At 38.1% G+C, this 24,751-nt stretch overlaps 1 protein-coding gene across 1 annotated transcript; it reads right to left on the bottom strand.

Moving 5' to 3' along the window:
* Positions 1-729: 729 nt before the first annotated feature.
* On the bottom strand, positions 730-24,751 carry LOC121299766 (Golgi phosphoprotein 3-like). Its single transcript, XM_041227807.1, has 4 exons — positions 24,305-24,751; positions 6,428-6,559; positions 5,778-5,892; positions 730-1,303 (listed from the first exon to the last, which is right to left on the bottom strand). The coding sequence occupies exons 1-4, from the start codon at positions 24,515-24,517 to the stop codon at positions 879-881; spliced, it is 885 nt and encodes a 294-aa protein (XP_041083741.1). The 5' UTR covers positions 24,518-24,751; the 3' UTR covers positions 730-878.

The following is a 24,751-nucleotide window of genomic DNA, read 5'->3' as shown; positions in this document are numbered from 1 at the left end:
AAATGATAAAAATGAAATAAAGAGGCTAACACAGTGCATCCATCAACATAGAAAAGCAATTCACATAAACCAATCTTTTAAGGATGTATTTAGTAAAATCATATATAAATTTATATATATATATATATATATATATATATATATATATATATATATATATATATATATATATATATATATATATTTTTTTTAGCTTCCAAGGCTTATATTTAAGGATTTAAAAATATCTAGTTTTATGACTTGGAAGAACTAAAAATAAAGATATTTCTACAGCAGTGTTGAATTGTTGCAAACTGCTGCAAAATGTAACTGTTGCTAGTTGGACTGACTTGGATGGTAAATCTCAATACCTCTTGTTGTAGAAGTGTGCATTATCAGCTGGAGGGTCTTACACAGACGATACTGTATTGCACAGGTGCACCGAGAAAAAGAATCAGGCATTCAAATGTCACAGTGGATTACCTTGAGCTACACAATACACAACTGGAAATATATTTGCTGAAAAACAAACAAAACTAAATAAATCAGTACGTATTAGGTCAATCAATAAAAAAAGTCAATTATTTGACTAGGTCCCTCCACAGTCTCAGAGTAATGCTCAAAGTATCACCCCAGTGGCTTTCATAACAAACCAATTTATGTCCTGGTTGCAACAGAAGAAAAACATGAGCATTCATAAAGGAGAAGTTCTACCCCCCCCCCCCCCCCCCCCCAAAAAAAAAAAAAAAAAAAAAAAGAAAAGAAATACATGAAGGACTGAAAAAAAAAATATTAAAATGAGGATACATGTGGAAGAGTCAATGACCCAATTTAATAAAGAGGAAACTACATGACATAGCGACAGGAGAACAGGTTTGATATCGGTCCATTTCAAACATCTATTTAGTAAAGGCTGCCATGACAGCCCAAACAAGCTCGTTTGTGTTGGTCTTCATACTTTCAACTTCGGGGTCCAAGTCCAGCAGCAGTCGTACTCTTTTCATGGCCAAGTCGTACTGGTCGTCCAAAAGAGGGGCGAAAGCGTTCTCCAACACGTCTGAGGAATTGGCTAAAAAAATGAGAGCCAGCAAGCGTTTGTCCATGCGGTGGGGGTCGTTCACCCACTTCTCCAGCACGGCTTCCTGCACTCTCTTAATGAGGCGCTGCTTGATGTTGCTGTTGGTGAGGGGGTGCGTGGTCATGTCGAAAAGCAGGAAGTTCTGTTTCTCTGTGGTGAGCACTCCTTTCTCCACCAGGTTCTTGGCCAGCCGTTCACGCACATTCCTTAACTGATAGTGTAGCTTCAAAGGGTTCCACGTTTCACCTAAACAAAAAAGAAATATGTAAAAGGCATTCGGTTATCTTGTAGAACTAAACAGATACAAAATCAAACACACTGGAAATTCACCAGCCAAATACAAAGCCACAAGGCATATGCTAGTCAGATACCCTTGGTCTGGTCGGCTTTTTATTGGAACATCGGTTTGTTACATTGTACCCTACTGTATATACAACTAGACAGTACTCTGCAAAATATAAAAGTATTACCCGATGTCTTTTGATCGATTAAACCTATTGGGTCGATTGCAGTGTACCAGTGACTTACTCTGCGGACTAAAATGTGGACTAGTGGACTAAAATGCAGTCTAGCAAATCAGCAGATTAGAATTAGCAGCAGATTAGAAGCAAAATACAGCAGCAGATGGTCCTCCACGTACCCAGACTCCCAGGTTAGTGGGTCATCTCCTTACTGCTGAAATAAGAGTAAGCACTCCAAGCACTATTAAAATGTGCTGTGTGTGTTTGTCCTAAAATAAATACCCTGGCCCAGCCACCAACTCACTGTGTGTGTGCACCCCTAAGCAAGTCATTTAACCTCCTTGCGCTCCGTCCTTCGGCTGAGACATAAAACAAACAAGGTCCCATTAGAAGTGACTCAGCATCAGCACAGTTCACCTAGTCTTTGGATAAAAGCATCTTCTAAAAGACCAATTAACTTAAAAACCGAGCCAACGTCTTTCTCCCCTTGCAAGAATATGTATGTACTGTACAAGCACAGAAAACTGTAAAAATAAGTGGATAATGGTTTAATTGGGAAAAAAAAAAAAAAAAGATCAGAGATCTTCTCACAAGTTTGGAGGCCTGAATGGCTTGTGCGTCTTGGATGGGGCTATGCACCTAATGCGTGAGTGCTGGATGCTTTAACATATTCCAAATACACAGACGGACTATTCAAGAAATAACTGAATCTATTGGCTGTTATGAGGAATGTTTTGGTGCAACAGAGAGACATACTGTATATAGTGAACAGCAGTGTTCTTTGGTATAAGATGTGTTCTATGGTAAGTTTCCTGGGAAGAACATTGGTTACGCCCAGTGCTCCAAATAAGGTTTTGGGTCTGGGAGAAACTTACCCTCTAATTTTAACACAGAGAGTAAACTGTATTTTCAGGGGGTTGATAGGCTGTTCTGAGTGGCCAAAGACAGTATTGCAGGGAAGCACACGAACAAAAGAAGTTTTGTTTGCAAATTGTTTTTTGTTCCTTTTTATTTTTCTAAAGTTCCATGAACTGAACAGAACAAAATTATAACAAAACAAATTTTCAAAAAAAAAGTTTACAAAACAAAAGAAAAAAAAAAAATCCAAAGTGCAGGATGATATATATATTTTGCTATCTCTAGCCAGGACACTCATGCAGCACCCATCTCTCTAGACCCTTTCTCCATTACTCTATTACAGCCTCCCTTTTATACTCAGGCTGAAATCACTCCTCCCCTTGAAGAAACCAAAAATCAAACAATTAACTTTAAAACCCATTTACATATAGTTAGCAACTACTATATCAATATATAAAAGTTATATAAAAGCACTAGGTTTTACATGACAATTTCATGTATAACCATTTTCAATAAATGTGCAAATGTATTTAATAAATCACAACACCCATTTACTCACGGCGTGGTCTACCCTCCAGTTAGACACCGGTAACAATTAAATTTGCTTGCGCATTGCAAACAGGCTTTACAGTACAACCAAGGTATGATCTGCCCCTCACAAACATGGCGCCTCATTGTACTGCTCGGCTCGCAAAAGCATGTCGCCGCCTGTGCACCACACTGATGCTAACAAAAGCCATTTACAAACAAAGAGTTAAGTATTTGCTTTTAATCTGTTTTAAGTTAGTTACTTTTATAGACAATATAGGTTACTGAATAACAAACCACACACTTCCCTGCGAATGTGCCCCTTCACAGAGGAACACGCACCGAGCATTCAGCACCGCTCTAAAATCAATTTATTTCTGTTTGTCTTTCTTTTTTTCTATCCTGGCATCCACCTGCAGCCTTCTCCAACTCCACAGGTAAGTGCAGTACTTCATTATGCATCTACTTTGTGCAACTGCTAATTTAAAACAATTCATATGCATTTAAATAAACATAGTGTACAGTATTATTGTTTTTGTTGCCGTCTTAATAAGAAACAGCCCCGCTTTATTCCAAGATTCCTTTAAAACACAATCTTGTTAAAAGTTTTATTTATTTTATTAGGGATGGGATGTGAACCATCACAGGGGTAAAATGCAACATTACCTTGAAGTCATGAGTAATCTTTAATGGTAATGGGGTAGGCATTAAAAAAAAAAAAAAAAAAAAAGAGCCTTCCACTTTAACTGCAATGTTACTTTGAATTACTGTACAAAAACAAAGGATTTAAATAAAATCAGAAACAACAGCTATTCTTATTCACTTTATTCACCACAGCCAATATGACTTTGAAGATAAGCACAGACACAAAACTTATATTTTAACATTAAATTCTTAAACTCAGTGAACAAAACGTCAGTATTAAGTCATGCAGATAAATAAAATAAGGACATTCATTATTAAGTTATAAAAGTTTGTTTAATATTACAGGCACCTTTTTTTAGCAGTTGCCTCCGACGATGGTTCCTGTTGGATTTGTAGCTGGACTGGGGTGTTCACACTTCAACCTGTGTAGCTTCAAATTTCTTATTCTTACTGTGATTGGTTGCAAAGACAACAGGGCTAGCCAGAGACTGGATAATGTTTGTTGACTTGGTTTTTCTTGTGGACGGTTTCATAGTAACTGAAGTTTGTGGAAGTTTTACGGGAGGCGAGAAGAGAGACAGACAAGCAAGCTGCAACGCAAAATTGTTATGCCTATTTTTACGCATTCAATTTAAATTTAGTGCGCATTTCAATTTTTTTATGCGTAAAAACGTCAGGTATGCAGCTTATCTGGACCGTTGGGTACACCTGATAATTCTGTGAAAAGCCTTCCTGGTTAAATGTCTTGTGTCAGCACAGTGTAGCTGAACTTGCTATCAACAGGCTGGTGTTACAAGCATGACATCGATAGGAAGCTAAGCAATGTGGCACTCATTTGAATGACTCACAAAGCAAGAAGGTTCTTGGAGTTGCAGGTGTCTGGAACACAAACATCATTGGTGCCCTTTAAGAGGGACGGATCTATCTGTGCAATCGATCCGGTTGTAGTTTTCCATAATAAAAAATCATGCTGCACCATTAGTGCATCTAAGAAAATCAGGACACCTGGGGAAAGATACCAGGCCAAATGTTAAATAAATAGTTTCACACAAAATGAAAAAGGGATGCTACGGTGGCAGCTTTTACTGTATAACTGAACTATAGGGTTTGGGGGGGGGAATATAATTCAAATGAAAGATTCATCAGAGGAAATCCATGTTTATACTTCAGGAAAAATATTTTTCTGCTCATAAGTAATTCAGGAGTTTGAAAAGATAAAAGATGTTTTCGTGTTTAGCATTTTAATTATTGTTATCCAGTAAGTCCATGTTCCTAAAAAAGCTCATTGAGTTACAAAAGCACCCTCTAGTGGTAATATGACATTACATGTACTCCAAGAGGTTGTACACAAACCCACATAAATTCTAAAGGCTTACATGTCTGTGTGTTGCATTTGTTTCCATTTGATTAAATCATAAATTACATTTTTAGCAGAATTTCATGGGGAAAGCTACACAATGCAAGATAATATAAAATAGGAACCTGTCATTTTTATTGTTTTTTGTAAATGGATAATCCTTCCTATGACCCATTTATTTGTTCTGCAAAATCGCTGACATTGCATCCCACTGTTACATGACAGTTCCAGTCAATCTGCAAATCAGTAGACCTAACAGTTACTCTGGAGAGCAGATTGTCACCAATTACAGGTGGTAATCACTGAAGAGCAGCCGACTATCTCTGCAGTACACCCTGTTAATGAATTAGGGCTGTCCTGGCTGCACAGTAGCTATAGTATACATTTATGCTGACTGTAAACATACTTTATTTTTCTTATTTTAAATAACTTTACTATATATAATTACACACTCACTGCTGTGCAAAAGTCTTAGATATGTTGCATTTTCTACTCTATTGCATTATCAGCATCAACAATTTACTCAAAGCCTCCATGAGTGTTTTCTACTATTATAGCAACCTTGACTTGCATAAAGAAGGAAGATCTATTACTGAATGACCAGGTACAAGGCATTTGAGCAATCAGAGCCCCTGCTGAGTCTGCTCTGAACTGAACACACTTATCACAGCATGAAGAAGTCTCACCCAGTTGTGCATGTTCGGAGCTGTTCATGCAGCTATAGGGGATAGCGATTCATGCACTATAACAGGAGTGTGACTAGAGGATCAGGAGCCAGGGATTTGACTAAACAAACAACATGCTGTCAGTAGTTGTGGATCTACGACTGGTGCGAGTCTGTAACCCCGGTAGGTGCTCATCATCTACTTACCGCTCAGCAACTCAATCCAGCTTTGCACAGTTTCAGGTGGCTGGGTCTCTTTAATGTGTTTCAAAGCTTCATCAAGCAGTACATCCCCAGTCGGAGCATCCGATTTACAGATCACCTAGCAATGTCAAACACCAAACGTATTGCTTAAAAAAAAACACAAGGTTTGGAATACAACGCTTCAGTAAGTAAAACTTTCTATTCGACGTGTGGCAGAATAAAATACCATTTTATCCTTTGGCGGTAGCACACCAGATTTTAAATGAGTAAGCTTGTAAAAAATAATATACCGTTGCATGATGCTACATGGAGAAAAACATGCAAGTTGTCCAACAAGCTTCTTTAGAAGAATGTACATTTCTTTCATAAACTTTCAATTCTAAAACAGAACTTGTAAAATACGACATTGAAAATACTGGTTCCCGATTTCCATCGCATATGTAACAATGTCGCATCTCAGAGGGAGTCATAATACTACATTGCAGTTGCTTTATTAACATTGGGGCATTATAAACTGGGCTTTATTTCTCTCACAGTAAAACATTGTTTATTTCAGTCTAAAAATAGATATTTCACAGTAGTTTTAATGATTTCTGAAAAAGGTGGAGCCAAAAATAAGGCTTGAAAATAGTTCCGAAATTCATTGGTCTTACCTTTCTTGCCAATAGACTTTTCCGCCTCATTCCACATGCTTCCAACTGAAGACGACCCCTTAATGCCAGTTCAATTAGCATGCAGCCCCGTAAACCAGAAGAGATGCAGTCATTCCAAAAGGATGTGTAGCCCTAGAATACACACACACACACACACACACACACACACACAGTCATTGAGCTTTTACAATCATTCAGTGTGTTCCTCCCAAATGAAGGGCACTTCTACCACTGCTCCCGGGCGGCCGAGTGCAGTACAGGGGTCTTTCCAGTGCTGAAGGCTAGCCATTTGGGCCACTGCAGCACGTCTGTTGCTTGTTACTACATATCCACCAAACCCACTGAATTGAAGATGTGATTATAGGGTTATGCTGTAGTAGGGAGGCCAACATTCGTGGAGAATGCAAAGACAAATTTGTACAAGTCAAGATTACAGTCAAACCTGTATTAAGAGACCACTTAAGGGACAGTTAAATAGCAGCCTCTTAACACAGGTGGTGTCTTGAGGGGTTAGGTCATTAATTTTCTATTTGTCTCCGACATGCCTTCCTGTAATTATGTATGTATGCATGTTTTAAATACACTGTAAAAGACTAAAAGATGGAATATGAACAAAAGGAAGTACTTTTATAGTTTAATTACATTCATTTAGATAATGCATTTACAAAGCAAATTATTTTGTGAAAGGAATGAATATGCTTGCCTGGCTGCTGGTCACACAAAATGTTTTAAATAAAAGTTCAAATTGTAATTCCACATAAAAAAAAGTTATATAACTGAGCTTACAATTAACCCAGCATCCCTGGGCTTGTTTCCAGTTACAACATACAAGTGCAGTAAAAAAAGAAAAAGTTTCTGAGCATATTGTCTGTATCACACTACTGTAACAGAAAATGAACAAAAAGACAAACACTACAGAAACAAAACAAACATATTAAATACCACGAAAAGTAATTTTCTGCATCATTAAACTAGCAAACTCGTTGAAGGCATATGATAAAATGTACACATTTCTGCTAGAATCACTCTCGGTTTCATTGCTGTAAGAATAACACTGTTAAGGGACTGTTATAAGGAGACGCTGCACTCCGTTCAGTATTGTTGTTGCTGTTCTGGTTGCCACAGTTCCTGTGTTGCTGCATCCTGTGTGTGTCACTGGGAAGCTGGCAGCCGGCAGAGCGGTGTTCTCTGGTGGTTGTGAGAGAGCGTCCGATATAAACGACTACTGGAACCAAGAACCAAGAGTGTGTTTTCTGCCTCCTGCCTAAAACACTACAGTATGTTTATTGAAATTATAAAAAAGTCAGCTAAAATGGTTACTTAATACAGGTTTGAGTCCGTTGTTGGGTAAGAAAATTGTGGTCACTGGTCTTGTTAGACAGGTGGTCATTTAATACAGTTAAATAAAAGCATAGATATAATTGGTAGGAATTTAAAGTGGTCACTTCAAACCAGGTGATCGGATGAGCAGGTTTGACTGTATATTGAATATATAGGTCTTCATGTACACTGAATTAAACTGATCTCTCAAAAGTACCAAACTACAGCTGACAAAGTTGCTTTTATGAACAGCTAGCCTATGAATACCTGTACTAATAATAAATAAAAAATTTAAAAAAAGACCTACATAATGAAGCCTTACCACTGAGCTCAGTGCTGGAGCTGCACAGTGCTGTAGCCAGACCTCCACAGCAGTATATACAGCAGGGCTTTATGACTCCAGAGAGGCAGGACAGGAGACTCTCTCCATATTTAACACGATCAAGAAGAATAAATATCCACAAATCCAGCCATCACTCTAATGTGAATAACAAAATCACTGCATTGAAATCCCTGGAAAGCAGAGTCTGGTTTGCACTGCTCCAGTAGGGTCCTTCTCAGATACAATACTACACGGGGACAATTCACAAATTCAATTCCACACAATCTGTGTACGTCTGTATTTATTAATTTAATCAAACGACTAAAACATTTAAACTGGAGCAAGACAATATTTTCCTGCCCTGCTGGATTCACTGCTCTTCTCAGTTCTGCTAAAAATCCCAAAGGCTTTGGACAGAGTGTACTGAATGTAAACAGTGAACAGCAGGATTTCAAATAAGGTCTGCGCTGTAATATAGACACTGCAGCTGTATCTCAATATCTTTCTATCTAGAGTACAACCATGACTTTAAACCAGTCTTCCTTTCCCAAAGCTCTAAGTAAAGCATGTCAAATCTATTTGCGTTTTGGTGTGAAACAACCAAGAAGAATCTCTTTGCCGTAGGATATTAAGAGTGCTTGTCCAACAAGACACCCGTAGGTGCAGTTAGTCCTGCTGTTTCTGCTTTCTCTGCCAGCATGCTGGTTTCTACTAGGGATGCTTCTGGGGAAGACTTATATCTGGTAGATAAGAATTAAGTTTACTCTTCAAGTCATCGACAGCATCTTATAACACTTGTTTCTGTACTCATCTCAGCCAGGAACACTTGTTGCAAAGGTAATTGTCAGTAACATGAATCCACTGCCATTCCAGCTACTCACCTGCCTCCTCTCATAGGCACTCCAGTTTTTTAACCACCCTGACTTACAGAGCTGGTTTCTTCACTTCTTGTTATCAATATATATATTATCTTTACAATAGTTTTGTGACTCTTTTGAAAGGGTGGGAGTAATCCATTGACTACATGTTTAAAGGATAAATGTGCCAATTTCTTTCTTTTTTTTTTTTTTAAATGGAAGTGAATTGGATTTGGCAGACTGCCACCTAGAACTGCCTGGTGAAAGCAGCCCCTGGAGGTTACAGCATGAAGTTCAAGATGTATGCATGTTTGGTCTCTTGCAGTGCCTTCTTTCTGAAGTATCAGGCTACAGTTTAAACAAAGGACCGCTTTAATGAAAGCATCCTCAGACATGGGAGGAGCACCTGCTACTGTAGTTTCAGAGCCTATATACCAGGATTTCATTCCTTTAACATGACTGTTTAACAAGCAACACTACTGTAAGGCCAGATAATACAAAGTGTGGTTCGGGTTACCCGACTGTCTATTTTTTTCCCCTCACTCTACCCTACATGGTTTTTGCTGATAATGGGTTACATTTTTCAATCGTTTTCGCTCATGAGATTTTCCAGAAACCTTGTGCAAACAAGATCTTCAGTTTCATATAAATTGTCAGCATCCGAGTACCATCAAGTACCAGTAGTTGTTTTGCAGTATGTTTGAAAAATGCGGCCACATCACGATTTGCCACAAATCATTACGGATTGCCTTGCAAATACTGTATTCCGAAATTACAAAATGTTCAGATCAGCTGAATAACTTTGGAAAGTCTTCACGGTTGTCATAAATAATTTATCTGCATTGAAAGCACTTAAATGTACGTGTGTGAACTGTAAAGGAATACTATAACATCAAAACCACTTAATCTGATGCCTTTCAAATACTGTTCCACGAAAAAAAGTTAAGCAGGTAGGTAATTTATTTTGAAGTTCCCTAACATTCCAATTAACACACACATTTTAACGCCCATTTAACTGCTTTAAGCTACTTTTGTACATGTCCAACTACTAAAACGTACAGAAATATCTGAAAGTAAAAGTAACTAATTAATTACTGGTAGGCCTACTTTATTACTGTGATAACTACTTTTTTATATATTGTCATTTCAAAACGTTAAAATGTACACAAAGCCAAAAAAAAAAATCAACGATTAAACATCCATTAAAAAAAAAAAAAAAAAGACTTCTATTATGTTTGTTTTATACTCATAAAAAGCCATTACAAGAGCAACGTTATCACCAGTCTATCGTTAAGGTGGGCGAACATAGTGTGATCGAGTTCATCCTCTCATTCTACCACCAACTAATAAAGTGGAAGAGTTGTACGCCTTTGTGTTATGCAGGTATTCACTTAAAATTCAGGCCACTAGATTTCAGTTTATAAAAGCTCCAATATTTTGAAAACTAAACGTTTACAGGTATGCAAACCCACTTTTGCCAGGCAGTTATGCTCGCTAGAAGAGTTTCTACTGCAAGTATTTTTTGGTTTAGTTTTTCAGCGTCTTCATGCACCAAATCAAGGATTATAATCCCTGCACCAAATAAAGCTAATGTTATGGAACGACCACCCCCAAGTCACGTGAATGAGACCTAAATTAAGTTCCAAGTTATTTGGTTTAAACAACAGTATTAGTAACCGGGTAACCAAGAAGAATCTGGGAGGTGGGAAAGTAATTAAAAACACAAATACGTAGCCTAAAATTGTTCTGAAAATCTAAATCTAAAATTACCTTGACAAACTGTTTTCCCGGTACTCCGCACAGATGTTTTACCAGTACACAGAAATCATTAAAATAGCCCTTTCACCCTTTGCAGGAAATGAAATCACTGAACACATTTTCAGAAACTCGCTCATATCACTAACACGCCATGTTTCTTTGTTATGGCTTATTCCAGAAAGCTGAGATGCAACGTTGGGTCTATTCACAAGATACATATTCAATATAGAACACAGTAAAACACTGCAATCCAAATGCAGGAAGCAGCGAAAACAGGAACCATTTATTAAATACCAGTATTCAAGTTGGTTCTGCCTGCAACGCTGTGTTCTGCAGTGCTGTGGGGGGTATTAATAATGCACAAAAAACTCAATTTGTGTACTAGTTTTAAAGCTAAAACTCACTTGTTTAATTTAACTGTTAATTAATTACCACATTTATTTTGTTATTTTCTGAATTCCATCAAGATAACAATTATTGCAGGCTTGTATTTTTAATAGGTGACTCGCCTCTTTTTTCCCTCCACTACAAAAATTACTTTATTTGCAGCAGACTATGGCAATATTTTTTCAGTGTAGAAAATAATTTACTGACAGTCATTAAGTGTCGGAGTAATGATGCTGCTATATTTTAGTCCCAGTGGTTTCACTCCTTAGAACTACCTGCTATATCATAAAACAAGGCAGGTGGAAAGTTTATTAATGAAGATGCACCCTCAAACATAAAATATACTAAGAACAGCATTTTGCAAATATCATCTAGAGTAAAATGTTACGAGATCTTAATTCTGAAAATTTTAAACTTTTAAAAATATTGTACAGTGTTTTAACTCACTGTGATCCAAACAAGCATGAAGTAGGCTTTGTTTTCAAGAACATTTTTTTATATTGTACAGAAAAACTAAAGTTGGCTCTTGCAATTGAATTAGTTTGGGTAGCATTCCAAAACATGCTGAAATTCCATTACTAAAGTGCTGAAAGACATTTCTCTAAAATGTCTAACTAAACCAATATTCTCTGAATGAATCAGACATGGTTCAAATATGCACTGTTCATCTAAAATTCATTATTGAGCCGTAAGACTTAAAGAGCACATTCCTGTATCGCTCATACTAGGATGGTAATGTACTGTACTTTGCTCTGTAATTGACTTGACTCCAGGGAGAGGCAAAAGGATATGAAGTGCTGTGTCTGGCTAACCTTGCCAAGACTGTTTGACATCCCAGCTGGTCCAGACAGACTTCCAATGTAACCCTACATTCTCTCATTGTATTGCTCTTGCTGCATTCAATTCTTCACTTTGTTTTCTCAAATCCCTCCACCATCACTCCACACAAAACACACATTACAAAAAGTGTCCACAAAAATATACACAGAACTGACAACACACTAACCATCAACAGCAAACCTAGATGGTAATACTTTTTCAGATTACTGGCATAATGTCTAAAGTAAGTTTTTAAACACCCAACAGTGTCCAGACAGGCAAGGATACTGTACTGCTTCTCAGAGTACCATCTACATACTCACATAACAAATGACAACATATGAACACAAGACAGTATTTGAATGTGGTATCTCTTGAATAGTAACTTAATCAGAAATGTTAAAGTTACTGTAGCATACATGAAATACATAAGAATATAAGAAAGTTTACAAACGAGAGGAGGCCATTCGGCCCATCTTGCTCGTTTGGTTGTTAGTAGCTTATTGATCCCAAAATCTCATCAAGCAGCTTCTTGAAGGATCCCAGGGTGTCAGCTTCAACAACATTACTGGGGAGTTGATTCCAGACCCTCACAATTCTCTGTGTAAAAAAGTGTCTCCTATTTTCTGTTCTGAATGCCCCTTTTTCTAAACTCCATTTGTGACCCCTGGTCCTTGTTTCTTTTTTCAGGCTGAAAAAGTCCCTTGGGTCGACACTGTCAATACCTTTTAGAATTTTGAATGCTTGAATTAGGTCGCCACGTAGTCTTCTTTGTTCAAGACTGAACAGATTCAATTCTTTTAGCCTGTCTGCATATGACATGCCTTTTAAGCCCGGAATAATTCTGGTCGCTCTTCTTTGCACTCTTTCTAGAGCAGCAATATCTTTTTTATAGCGAGGTGACCAGAACTGCACACAATATTCAAGATGAGGTCTTACTAGTGCATTGTACAGTTTTAACATTACTTCCCTTGATTTAAATTCAACACTTTTCACAATGTATCCGAGCATCTTGTTAGCCTTTTTTATAGCTTAAGCATACAATCTTGCAAGTGGCTGATACAGTAACTACAATCTTTTCTGCTGGCTTTACCTAAATGGTCAGATATTTGACAGTGCTTATTTCCCATGAAATTGCCAGGTAAACCTCACATTAAATCGAATCCTTTTTAGTGCCAATGAATCACTCACTGTGTTACACAGCAAAGAATTCCATTTGTTTCTGGCGTTAAACATTACTTAAATGCTTATTTTCAGACACCCAATATGAAGCACAGCACACGTGATTGCATAAAACCCGTAATTCTGAATTAGCTTAATCCAAGAGATGTGGGGAAACAGTCTCACAGGTTTGTTCCGATAAAGCAAACGCATGAGTCCGAATTTTACGACTCACTTCCAACCCAACCCGAACCTGCAATCCACTGTAGCACCGTCTTCTACCAGTGTTTGTCCTTTACCTATTGCCTGCACCAGCTCTCTCATGCTCACATTCTCACACAGACATCTCTACCATTCTCCACAGATTGAGTTTATACAATAGACTATACAGCCTGCTAGCTTTCTCTAGTAGTCTGGACATATTTTAACATTGAAACATATTAACTATCTCTACTACTTTACTATAAAATACCTGTCTATTCCTTTCGTTTCACCAGTTGAAAGGGAGCTACATCTGTGCTTTCACAGAGATGTAACAGTTTTGTGGCTGTTGTTCACAAAAACATAATGACAGGTTTTACAAGCAACAAATCCGGTCACATGTTCATTCGCTAGGATTCCAAAATAATTCCACACTTCTGATTTACCTGTCCAACTATTATCCACTACATGATATAAACCCTGTGCTATCTTTTGTTTCACCTCGTCCACAGGCATTTTTAATATCACCAAGCTGCAACAAATACCTAGAACACTGCTTAGTCAGCTGACTCCTCCCTAATCGCATCCTGCTTTAGTGCAGGAAATAGATTGACCTTACAATAAGTTATTTGGGAAAACGTTTTTGGTGATTAAAATTGCCTTTATTGCTTTCACTTCCTCTGTGCTTCTTCAGTGAATCTGTACAGCTGCATTCCCACAGAACAGGATCTTAATACCCAACATTTATATAAACAGAACAGACCCAAACACATACCTTTAAGAGCAGGCATCCTTTTATTTGTTCACAATAGTTGCTGTATCTTCCAAAAGCACGATGCCATTAGAGACATGTATACAGGGAACACACACACACAATCAATAATGACAGTCACATTCACCTGAATGCCTTCCACAGTAACCCAGGAGACAGGGGAATGGAAGTGTGTTTGATACCAGTGCTAGTGCTACATATAGGCCTATCTACAGAACCACTTCTCTAATTGGGATGAAACCTGTTAAAGACCTTCTTAATTGAGAGTGTCACAATCTTTCAGACATGTGGTAAACTGATAAGAACAAGCAGGAAAGCATCACAGTCAGTACTGACATTTGTAACAAACCTGGTTCTCTGGCACTAAACAAGCCCCCTGCCGTGACACTGATAATAATAGGAAGCTGACGGGCCAAGAGAACGGCCTGCAGGAATAGTTTGTCTTTGATAAGAGATTCCGCTTGTTTCTCATCTTGCACGTCCCTTCAACAAGACGCGGTGTCTTAATGTGGGCTGACACAGCGCCAGGGCAGTCAGGCTTCAATTCATTTGGATTCCCATCATGTCCACAGCAGGAGGTTCAAGTACTTTAAAAGACAACACATGCCTGTGAGTGAGATTCATGAAAACGATTCACTCTCTGGAGTTCTGTAAATGAGAGGTAAGCTAGTGTTTGAAAATATCAAAAGAAAGAGTGATTACAGTAAACTATTTTGCTACACTTCCATCTCCCCATCAAAATATATTCTAGGCAGTGTTTGTTCACATATTGGTCCCAGATCTATTTATTGTACAACATAAAAGCAGCCACAGATAAGAGTGGTTTAGTTTGTGTGAAAATTAACTGAGCGATACTAAATGCTAAATATTGAGGAATAATTCATGGCTCCAGCTAAACAGGTTGGCACAGTTGTTCTGCCTGAGGAGTGTAGTGGAGTGCAGGGGGGCTCGCATGGCTTGAGCTGTTGGTGTTAACTCTATTCAGAGAGCAGGCAGACGAGAAAAAAGTAGCATAGCTATATCATACTGTATTGTGATTCAATTTGTATATTTTGTGACAACTGCTAATAAAATAATAAAACAGCAACATTATTATTACATGATGTGTAGAATGACTTTCATTAGTGTTTCAGCACTCAACAGGAGTACACAGCACGCTCTTTCACAATGACTTTGATTTTATTACAAAGCCCAGACTAAATTGTCGACTATATTGTACTGATTTCAATATGCCGCATAAACCGAGGGTCTGGCGGCTGAAGAAGCAAGTGCTTATAACTTACACATTTTTACGATTCTGCAGGTTAACATCGTATGGGTATGTAATTCAAATATTTTGTAACACTTAAGAACGGACGTGCACGAGATACTCACACACACACACACACACACACACACACACACACAGATATTTAAATTTGAATTAACTGCTGTAGCGACAGTACATTCAGATAGCTACAGCAGCACTGTATATTTAGGTCACACGAGTGTTATGCAGTCCAAGGCCATTTTACACATTGAATAGTTGGACTATACAGCCGTTTTATCTCATACCTGCAAATTGGGCCTAACTCTTAAAAACAGCAGTTTAATTAAAATAACTATGTTATACTACGCTGTTTAAATCAAATTATATTCTTCCAATATCATAACGCAAGAGTCAATCCATTTTACATAGAAAAGTACAGTAATCAGAAACCAGCGAGTATTCTGTATCTTGAATGTAAAATGCACTACCCTGATGTCATCCCTCTGGTATATTTAAAAGTCTGCCTCTCAAAGGCCTGCTCGAGTAATAATGTATACTATTTACAACAAGAACAACATTTTACAGGGCTGTTGGGGAGCCCTTGATCACAGAGCCTAATCAACGCAACCGATTGGTACACTGTGCTTTGTAGTGTTCCGCAGTATATCAATACCAAGGGTATATCATGATTTTTCAATACAGTTTTTTTTTTTTGTGGGGGGGGTTCTGTAATTTGTGCTTTTAAAAACAATATGAACTCATCTTTTCACATCGTCAACCCAATCTCTTTGGCGAATGGCCTCCTCTCGCTAGTAAAAACATATTCTGTTCTTATTTAAGGGGCAATGAAACGTTTTGACAGACATTTTGCTTGAATACGCTTAAACAGAATTCTGTTCTAATAGCACGTAAGAGGAAGGCATCTACATTAGTAGCCTGTTTGTTTTACAAATGTAGCATTAAATAGAATTAAGGCTTATTTTGGAAAGTAACAGAACACACTAATTTATATCGTATATCAAAACCGAAAGGCCCGAAAAAAAACAAATTTACACAAAACTAAAAAATAACTAAAAAATAAGCACCGAAAAATACCATTAATAAAAATCGAAAAACAGAAGCCCTGAATATAATTTAAAGGGCTATTCACACTAGCATTTATTTGCTGCATTTTTTATGCCTGATGTTTCACTGCTATTTTTGTATTCAGATTCCGCATCAAATATCACAGGCAACGGGAACGTCCAATTATAGCAGTGCAGAATGCCTTGTTCTTTATGATAAGAAGCACAAAAAATATTTTGAGAAAGAATACAACACAGAAATGATGGGAAAATGAGGAAAGTCGAAAAGTAAGCACTATTTATTGCCTTGTTAAAATACACTTTTGATTACAGACTTTCATTAAAATGTCTGGGTGTAGCTTATATAAAGTGCAGGCCATGAGATACTGCAACCCAACATACACTGAACTACAAAACAAAATCACGTATCTAATTATATCCAGTAGCATATGCAGGTAAGTGGTACTGTATTTACAGCGAATTAAATGAAACAATAAAACTGTTTTATGTCAAATCATATGTTAGTATACGTGTATCCCCCCCAATGTAAAATACTGTCTGTGCTTTCTGACGTTACATCTGCGTTTACTGTACTGTTCATTAAAAAAACCACACACACATCAGGATTAGGGTTGCTAGATTCCGTTTAATTTAACAAAAAATTTAACTTAAATAAATAGTTTAAATGTTAAAATAAAAACACGCAAGTCAGCCATCTTGGGGGAAGTGCGTTAGCTGCAAGGGCTCTGAGCATTTTAAAATAAACAGCTTTCTATAAATTACCATATTATTTATACATTATATATATGTCTATAAATAGGTCTTTTACATCGGCTTTTCTGCTCTGTTGAAATGCAATTGATACCTGTTAATCTATTTGATTCTCTCAATCACAACTGAGAAACGTGTTAATAGTAAACTTGGTTTAATGTACTTTTTCTTCTGTGAAACCACGATCACAAGTCTTACTTTTTCATTTAAATGCTTAATTTACTAATAGCAATAGTTTGTACTTATCTGACTGGCAGCAATAGAAAAAAAAAGATCAACACAACCTTCTGTATTCTGGCTCAACAAAAGACATTAAAGTTGAATCTGGTATCCTCCATAATCAAAATTGGTTGCATGCCATTTGAGATCGTCTCAATAATCAACCACGTTATGTTTTCAGCCCGAATTTGATCGCATTTACTAACATTTTGCTTGCATGTCTGGGCCCCACCTCAACGCTAGGCCCAGCTTCACAGCAGAAGACTAGTCACGTGCCCTAATGCATGCTGGCCATTGGGAGGTGAATATTCAATGACAAAGTTGGGAAGTAATAAAAAAAAACAAAAAAAAACTGAGTAGCCCTTATTTGCAGTCAGCTGCTGCTTAAAATCTGACCTGCACATTTGACAATTTAAATGATTAAGCAAAATTAAAAACGTTTTTCAAAATGACCAATTATGTTTTTTCCATTTTTACCAATTTAAGAATTAACAATGGAATTTGAACATAAATAACATTTTTACATAAAAAATCTACTATTTTTATCTATTTTTTTACTCAAGTCCCTGAGATACTGAAGTTCAGGAAAAATCTTTCTTAAAGCTGTCCACTAGGAACAACTGTAGGTCAGTCAACAAATAAAACTGCTTTCTGCTGGCATTACAACATACTAGTCGAAAACAATGGTTATTATTACAGAAATATAACTTTCATAAAATTACAAATTAAATACAATGTTCAGGACACTTCTCTCCCATCTGTAGTTTAATCTGCAAAAATGCAGACTGGTGTATGCTGTACTTGCTGTAAAACTGCTTGCATGCGTTTCTTGTATACCCTGGACGGATAGAGTTGCCTTACTTCAAGCAGGGCTCTTCACTAGTTTTTTTTTTTTTTTTTTAATTTAAGAGGGCCAGATTGGAAAAAAAAGTTAGGAGGAGGCAGGCCAGAGTATTTTACTCTCCACATTTACGCAGTAAATATTACATAACTTAACGTTCATATATTGAACAAGACTTACACATTTTACCATATGAATAGTACTTTAGTAATACAAGTGTGAGAATTTAACAATCATTACAAACATTTTAAAATGTATGTGATATAGTAATAGTATAACTGTTAAAAGATCAGTGCTTCTACTTTTGAGCTTCTAACTACTGTGCCCTCTGGATAGGTATTTCTAAAAGATCCTTGTTTGGTTTCAAAAAGCCTTTTCATATTGTATTCCTTAACTACCGACACATTCCTTGCACAATAAACACATTGGCCTTGCGTTCGGTACAGTTGCTAAAATTGGTATTTATTGATCCATTGTTGAATCTATAATTTACCATTTTCTGTTCTTACTACAGTAGCTGGAGTAGAGAGGGCCATATTACAGCAGCATGAGTAAAAAAAAAAACAAAACAAAACATAGTATTACTAAGGAGTTAATGATAAACTAGAAATAAGTTATAAAACTAAAAGTAACAAATTTGCGACAATAACTAGAATAAAATAAATACAGATATTCTGGGGGTTGACGATTGTTTTTTTCAGTTACTTTTCACATTTTCTGTATATACAAAACTAGTTGCTTTTTTGAACAACTCGACTCACACAGCACACAAGCAACGCCACAGCAGAGACATGGGCTGTGTTCACGTACGCCTATTTTCCTAATGCTGCGCAGATTTTGTGCAAAACCTGTCCAAGTTCACCATCTGCGTGAAAAAGACGTCACCAGGTCGCGCAGATCACGCATCTCCTGACAGGTACTGTGCTGAAGCAGCCACGGCTTCAATCAACAGGAGCCTCACTCTACGTGCTAGGCAAGAGGTGTGAATAACACAGAAAAGGAGCTTGCATAAGTTACCATTATTATATAACTCAGTGGTTTTGAACCCTGGTCTTGGAGTACCCAATGTACTCTGTGCCTCTGCTGGTTTTTGTTCCAACCAAGCTGCTCTCAATTACTTCATTCAACCGTTACAATCATTTTAAACAGATGGGGTTTTAAGTTAACTATAAAACTGTATAAGGAACTTGAATACGCCAACATTTTATAAGCTAAACTATTCAAAAAGTCAAATTAAGCAAATTACACCATGTAACAATTATTATTATTTTTTTTTTGGTTCCTGGGTAGTAAGTGTTCTAATTTCCTAATTGGTTATGCCTCAAAAGTATAGAAAATGGCTATTATTCCCCACAAACTTTGCTTTTGTAACCAGGACAGTGATATTTTGAAATTTACCTATTTTCCAGAACATTCCAGATAGATTCAGTGCTGAGTAAACTTGGAGTAACTTCTAGAAATTTCCAGTAATATAAATAGTAGTATAAATACAGGGACCTTAAGCCCACCAGTTCAGTTTAGTTCCAGCTGCCTAAGTGGATACATATCTGCATTTTTCTGAGATGGCCTCAAGAGGCTGCAAGCATCAGGCAGACGCATTTTGCTATGTCTGCGGCCAATTTATCAAGACAAGAGCGAAAAAGTACTCCGTGGAAGCATCTGCTAAGGTGTGTGAGGCCTATAAGGCATATTTCGGCATGCCTGTCGGGGATCAAGATAAACCCTGGGCACCTCATTTCACCTGCGAGCACTGCAAAAAAACTCTGGAAGGTAAGATGGACAATTGTTGCTCGGAATTTTATGTTATAAAATTTGTAAATTTTTAAAATTCTAAAAGTTTTTAATTTTAAAATGTTTTACAATTTTCAATGTTATTGAAAAAATATATCATATATGAAAAATGTTGCGAGAATCTCTTACACATTAGTCATGGGTGAAATAAATGTATTTTTGTAGGATGGTAGAAAGGGGAAAAGACAGCCATGAAGTTCGCTATCCCAAGAATTTGGCGGGAACCCACTGACCACTCAAGCAACTGCTACTTCTGCATGGTGGACCCTTCCAAACGTCGGACTGGCAAGAATGCACCTGCTATCACGTATCCGGACCTTCCTTCATCCATCGCCCCGGTGCCACACTGCCATGAGCTCCCCGTACCCACTCCTCCGGAGAGAGAGCAGCCGTCTTTAGAAGAGAGCAGCAAGTCAGAGAGCGAGGAAGACGTTGTAGATCCAGATGACAATTTCAGAGGTGGAGCTGAGGAGAGAAACCCATACTACCCCAACCAAAAAGACCTCAACGATTTGATTAGAGATCTTGGTCTCACCAAGTCCAATGCCGAGCTTTTGACGTCTAGGCTCAAGCAGTGGAACTTGTTGGATGAAAGTGTGCAAGTCGCAGATCAAAGGACGCGTCACCAACCTTTTTCCAGCTTCTTCACCCGTCAAGATGGGCTCTGCTTCTGCCACAATGTGACCAGTCTGTTTGAGGCAATCTGAATCGCCTGTAACCAGAATGAGTGGCGCCTCTTCATTGACTGCTCATCCAGGAGTCTCAAAGCCGTGCTGCTCCATAATGGTAACAAGTACCCGTCTCTTCCCCTGGCTCACTCGGTGCACCTCAAAGAGGATTACAACAGCATCAAGACCTTGCTGGACACCTTGAAGTATGATGAGTACGGCTGGGAGGTCATAGGAGACTTCAAATTGGTGGCATTCCTGATGGGTCTGCAAGGCGGTTTTACCAAGTTTCCCTGCTATCTTTGCCTTTGGGACAACAGGGACACCAAGGCGCACTACCACAGGCGGGACTGGCCACAGCGGACCGAGTTCTCTGAGGGGAGGAACAACGTCAAGTAGGAACCACTGGTGGACCCCCGGAAGGTGCTGATGACACCACTGCACATCAAATTGGGCCTTATGAAACAATCTGTCAGAGCTATAGATAAGGAGTCGGCAGCCTTCAAGTACCTTCAAGACTTCTTCCCTAAGCTGTCCGAGGCAAAGGTCAAAGCCGGTGTCTTCATCGGACCACAGATAAAGATGATCCTGGAATGCAATGAATTCCCCAAGAAGCTCACTAGTAAGGAGAAAGTGGCTTGGAACAGCTTTGTCGCAGTGGTTCGGGGCTTCCTGGGCAATCACAAGGCCAAAAACTATGTAGAGCTGGTTGAGACTCTGGTGAAGAACTAGGGCACAATGGGCTGTAGGATGTCCCTCAAAGTCCATACCCTTGATGCTCATCTTGAGAAATTCAAGGAGAACATGGGAGCATACTCGGAGGAGCAAGGCGAGCGCTTCCACCAGGATATACTGGAATTTGAACACCGCTACCAAGGACAGTATAACGAGAACATGATGGGAGACTACATTTGTGGGCTGATTCATGAAAATGATTTACAGTATAATTGTAAATCTTGAAAAACTACTCACTTCTAAATCTTTTGTAGTCATTTTTGTATTACTTTAGTATAAATACGTTAATTTGGATTCATATGTTGTTTTTTTCTGACTTTATGTGAACGAAAAGCCACAAATTTGCCCGTTTTCTCATTGGAAATAGGTAAATTTCAAAATATCACTGTCCTAGTCACAAAAGCAACGTTTGTGGGGAATAAGAGCCATTTTCTATACTTTTGAGGCATAAGCAATTAGGAAATAACACTTACTACCCAGGAACAAAAATTGTGTTACATAGTGTTATTAGTTAAGGGTTCAATTAAGCAACTGAGAGCTCAGCTGGAACAAAAACCAGCAAGGAACAGGGTAGAAAACCACTGATAGAACTTATATTGTCATTAAACAGCCTTTGGGGAAATAGAAACACCCAATACCATTTGATAGTTGTGATGTAAATGTTATGTAATGAAAGCAAAAATGTAAAGTTATGACTTTCTAAAAGCGGAAAGACTAAGGAGAGTATGTTAGAATGTTCTAGAAGAGTTTATAACATGCTCTTGTCCCCTGGAAACTGGTGTTTCTGTTGTGAATTCACTTAGTGCAATACAATACTTCTGCAATACAAATCACCACTAAATCGGCTTCCATGTTTGTTCTCTACGCTTTGCAGCTAACCTCCAAATCGAGTCCAAGCTCCGGCTACACAGACCATGACGTCAGACGCAGACTCCCATCTGCAATCTAGCTGTCAAAAAAAGTATCGTGAACATAACCAAACGCCCACAAAACCACCTGCTTTGTCGTTATCCAATGATCCAAATAAACATACAAAAATGTTTTACACAAGCATCATCGCTGTGCTTCTGGGTAGTTTAGTTTTCAAAGCAATCCAATATTTTTATAGGAGAATAACAGCGGTAAAAGACCGCAGTTTTCTTAAAGGTGCAGTTGCAAAGCAGAATTCCGTTCCCAATGCCTAATTCCACGATTGTGGAAAATCAGTAGCCCTATGTTATGTTGTATGTGACTTTAAGAGCATAAGAAATGTTACACACAGAGGAGGTCCATTTGGCCCATCTTGCTCATTTTTTTATTATTATTTATTTTACGATCGAATCAAGAACCTCATCAAGCCATTTCTTTAAGTAACCGTGTAAATCAGCTTCCACAACAGTGTTTCATTTTTTCATTCCTTGCTCACATTTTTAGGGAACTTCTAAGATACCCCTGTAAGTAAAATATCTGGACTAGTTATAAAAAAGTTCTGCTTTAAGGAAAGTATTTGCACGTGCTTGCGGGGAAATAAATAAATAAATCTATCTTCTTCTGTCACAAATATTTTTTGTGTTGGTCACAACAATTTCTTGTGAGGGTTTGGGCAATTTATTTTGGGGAGGCTTAGCCTCCCCATGCCTCTTATTCGCGCCGCCTATGTAAATTAGCAAATACGTGATGTTGCTTTCTTGAACCTGACATTTAAATGCAGCAATTCAGTAAAGTTACAACAACAAAAAACATCAGTCACTAAGGTATTAGCGGATTAGAAAAAATTGTGCTGTGTAATTTTTTGTATTTATAAAAAGTAGATTTTTCTAGCATCTTGCCCAAACCCCCCCCCCCCCCCCCCAATATGCAATACAAAAAACATTTTACACAACATATTGTAGGAGGTGGAAAATGCAAAACTGAGTTGACTTGAAATGAACAGTTAATAACCGATTTAACAGGAACTGTGGCAATTAAGTTTCATTTCACATGCAAATATCCCAGTATGCAAAGGTTAGAGACTGTTTGAAAAACTAGAATCAACAAGACCTAGGATGAATGGACAAGAAGAATGTACTGTACAGAAATATTTACAAAATAGGACGTTCAGAAACAAAAGTGCATAGCCAACATAAAGTTTGTTACTCCAACCCTGGTATTACAATGCAATGTTTTTGTTTGTTGGTTTTGAAATGAACAGAACGTATTAGGACTGTCTATTACGGGGTTTATAAAAAGGGGGTCTACGGAACAGTGTACGTGGATGTTCAGTTGGGCAAAGAAAACCATGAAACTTGACTAGACAGTTATTGTATACCAGTAGTTATGACAAGAAACTGGTGGTGAAAATGTTGTTGTCAAAGTGTAGACTACAGGTCGGAATACCTCCGAACCACACTGTCCTGGCAGCATCACGATTCTGTGCAGTGTGACTTAAAAGAAAGCACGACCAGATTTCATACTGGCACCAGTTATACCTTATTTTTTCTTTATGAAAAACATTGCAGCATGGGTGGTGTTACACAGACAGGCCAGCTGGTGACTTAATTTGACTACAGGAACGCAGAACACTGGCAAGACACACTGAATATATGGGCACTCAAAACTGTATTTCCCAGTAAGACCAAAGTGTCAAAAGTGGCCAAAAAGATACAGGAAAGATCTATACACTAATAACATAACGATCTTCTCCAGTAACCCATAACATAATTATATGGAAACCGTATACAGACTAAATCTTATTTCAGAAATATTTACATTAAATAAATAAATGGTATGTTATTGTTTAGCGTGTTAAATCTTGTAAATTAAAGACACACTTTTGGAAAAACATACGGCCCACCTGATGCAAACCTCGGTTTGACTTTTTAAAAACCCATTGTTTTTTTTATCATATGAGTAAGTTGAATATGCCTCCTCCTCGAAAAACCCTAAATAAAATAATGTATTCGTTATAAAGAGAAAATGTGAACCTCTCTGTCCTTTAGTCCCAGAAGAAGCACCTCCTCCATCAGGGTGAGCCGGGTTTCTTTGGAATCCCCCTTGTCATCTTCCTCCTGCTCTTCCCCTCTGCGGGGCTCAGAATCCTCGTCCCCGGATCCCCTCTCCTTGTCGGCGGCGGCGCTGCGTGAGGCCTCGGTCCGCCTCTGCACCAGGCCCGAGCTTCGCTGGGTCAGGGAAGTCATAGTCTCTCCAGACAAGTCCAAAAAACGGGAAGATCCTGATCTCTTCTTGCCTGCGATTCCGAACCTATGAGCTTACCGGTTCATAAATGGGCTGCGTTCTGTCGTTTTATTCCCGTTCTGGCATAAAAAAGGAGCTGTTTACAAACCCGAAAACTCAGTCTCTCCCCCTCCTTCTCTCTGCCTCCACTCTTTCTCGTCTCTTCAGTAGCTTCACCCAATATGGCGGTGTGCGAT

The sequence above is a fragment of the Polyodon spathula genome, chromosome 2 (assembly GCF_017654505.1).
Source record: "Polyodon spathula isolate WHYD16114869_AA chromosome 2, ASM1765450v1, whole genome shotgun sequence".
Classification (NCBI taxonomy): Eukaryota; Metazoa; Chordata; class Actinopteri; order Acipenseriformes; family Polyodontidae; genus Polyodon; species Polyodon spathula.
The sequence above is the reverse complement of the archived record's forward strand: the minus strand, read 5'-3'. Positions and strand labels throughout refer to the sequence as shown.